This window comes from Aplysia californica, unplaced genomic scaffold, assembly GCF_000002075.1.
Source record: "Aplysia californica isolate F4 #8 unplaced genomic scaffold, AplCal3.0 scaffold01228, whole genome shotgun sequence".
Taxonomy (NCBI): domain Eukaryota; kingdom Metazoa; phylum Mollusca; class Gastropoda; order Aplysiida; family Aplysiidae; genus Aplysia; species Aplysia californica.
The window spans coordinates 132,191-134,559 of record NW_004798498.1 but is presented as its reverse complement, the minus strand read 5'-3'; the positions used below and the strand labels follow the sequence as shown (position 1 = coordinate 134,559).

Genomic DNA, 2,369 nt, shown 5'->3' with positions numbered 1-2,369 from the left:
CGAGCCAATCACAATCCAACATTTTTGGGGTCCACCTAGACACCATGACTACGTAGACCCCAATCGGGGAGTACGTAGCCACTTCCTACAGGAAAAGAAATCAAATGAGGTAGTGCTGACAGAAACCAACACGGGCTGGTCACTAATAAACACAAGTCAGGAATACAAGAGTGCAAGTACTAGGACAGCTGAAGCAAAACAAAGGTCTTGAACATCTTTCTCTCATTGATTAAGCCAAGAATACCTTACTAAGAGAACTGAAATATTCCCGTTACAGGGGACGATGCTACGAGAAATGTATCTATAATTGTTACGTTTACAACTTATATACATACATCAATCACATTCCCACAATCCTTGTTGTAACAAACAGTACCACATTCCCGGAACGAGCAATCAAAAACATATTAATAAGGACCTTTTTTTCACAAAAATTATTTCAGAAGTGAAAACCATGTTATTAAACTTGAGCGATATTTCTGAATAACCTTCCATCACAAAAGAGCCAACATTCGTTGTTACAAATGTTTCCTCACCTCAAGCTTCACAGGTTCCTCCAACCGCATCTTGAGCAGACCTCTGGACGTAGGGTCTGGGGGAAACACACAAACAATTTTCATTTTAGTTTTAGTAAAAGTTTCACGGCATGTCCAACACAATAAGGTCACAATAAGTGCCGAAGGTTAGAGGTTGTACAAGAGAGTAGCAAATAGAAACAAAGAGGAGAGAAGAGGATGATAGATATTTGAAAGAAAAGAAGAAGAAACCCTCACAAGAACACCCACAGCCACCCAAAGAAAAGAACATTTTAATTGCTAGAACAGAACAAGACACTACCTCAGAATTATAAAGAGCTATCTGACATTTTTGTCTGTTTTGAATTACAGGACTATGAGGCCAGAACACAGAACAAGCAGACTAGAGAATATTGACTCTAACAGACATAGACAGTAGAGGGTTCATTATAGCAGGCATAGACTACAAATATTGACTCTAACAGACATAGACAGTAGAGGGTTAATTATAGCAGGCATAGACTAGAGAATATTGACTCTAGCAGACATAGACAGTAGAGGGTTAATTATAGCAGGCATAGACTACAAATATTGACTCTAACAGACATAGACAGTAGAGTGTTAATTATAGCAGGCATAGACTACAAATATAGACTCTAACAGACATAGACAGTAGAGTGTTAATTATAGCAGGCATAGACTACAAATATTGACTCTAACGGACGTAGACAGTAGAGTGTTAATTATAGCAGACATAGACTACAAATATAGACTCTAACAGACATAGACAGTAGAGTGTTAATTATAGCAGGCATAGACTACAAATATTGACTCTAACGGACGTAGACAGTAGAGTGTTAATTATAGCAGACATAGACTACAAATATTAATTCTAACGGACGTAGACGGGGGCGGTGCTACTGACTGAGGTATATTTACGCCATTCCCAAAGGAGGGATATTAACATGTTCTTGTGCACTGTAGAATTGTAAACTGCTGATTCATCAATGTCATGCTGATAACTGTGCCTGAACTGCAACAGGGAACTGCTGCTACCTTTTCTTTCCTAATCCTTGCTATCGTCATTTTTCCCCTACTTGTTTGTCACACTCTTGTGATCAGCTATTTCCCGGGTGACCTGATAGTCGTGTGTGATGAGCAGAGTAAGCCTGATTCCCTGTAAGACCTTCTCTGCTGACATCTCTTCTTTGGCGCTCATATGACATTATGCAGTTCGAGCTCCGAAAACATCTACCAAACTAAACTAAAGACTTAGACAGTAGAGTGGTAATTATAGCAAATGTAGACAATAGAATATTAACTCTAACAGACATAGACAGTAGAATGTTAATTATAGCAGATGTTGTCTACAGAATATCAACTCTCACTGGCATAGACAGAAGGCTGTTAACTATAACAGAGGTAGACTATAGAATAGTAACTCTGTCTGGCATAGTCAGTAGAATGTTAATTATATCAAATTTAGACCAAAGAAAATTAACTCAAACAGTCCTAGACCATAAAATATTAACCCAAACAGTCGTAGACTATAAAATATTAACTCAAACAGACATAGACTATAACATATTAACTCAAACAGTCGTAGACTATAAAATATTAACCCAAACAGACATAGGCTATAAAATATTAACTCAAAACAGATATAGACTATAAAATATTAACTCAAACAGCGCCAGGCTGAGGAAGGAGTGACCTACTTCTGAGGCCGCTGCGGTCAAAGACGGCGGGCTCGATGAGACAGAGCAGGTGGTGAAGGTCATCGTCGTCCAGGAGTCCCATGACCAGCAAGTTGTTGCACACCTTGAGGAGAGGCCTGGACACATACACGGGCGG

The 2,369-nt window shown here is 39.0% G+C and overlaps 1 protein-coding gene across 1 annotated transcript in view; it reads right to left on the bottom strand.

The window, feature by feature from the left end:
* The window catches only part of LOC101858456 (ryanodine receptor), a gene marked incomplete at its 5' end in the record, with an annotated part of 102,762 nt that overhangs the window by 12,435 nt on the left and 87,958 nt on the right, over positions 1 to 2,369 (bottom strand). Inside the window, 2 exon segments of the mRNA XM_035973436.1 lie at positions 537 to 592; positions 2,234 to 2,349. Of these exon segments, the coding sequence (XP_035829329.1) occupies positions 537 to 592; positions 2,234 to 2,349 (172 nt within the window).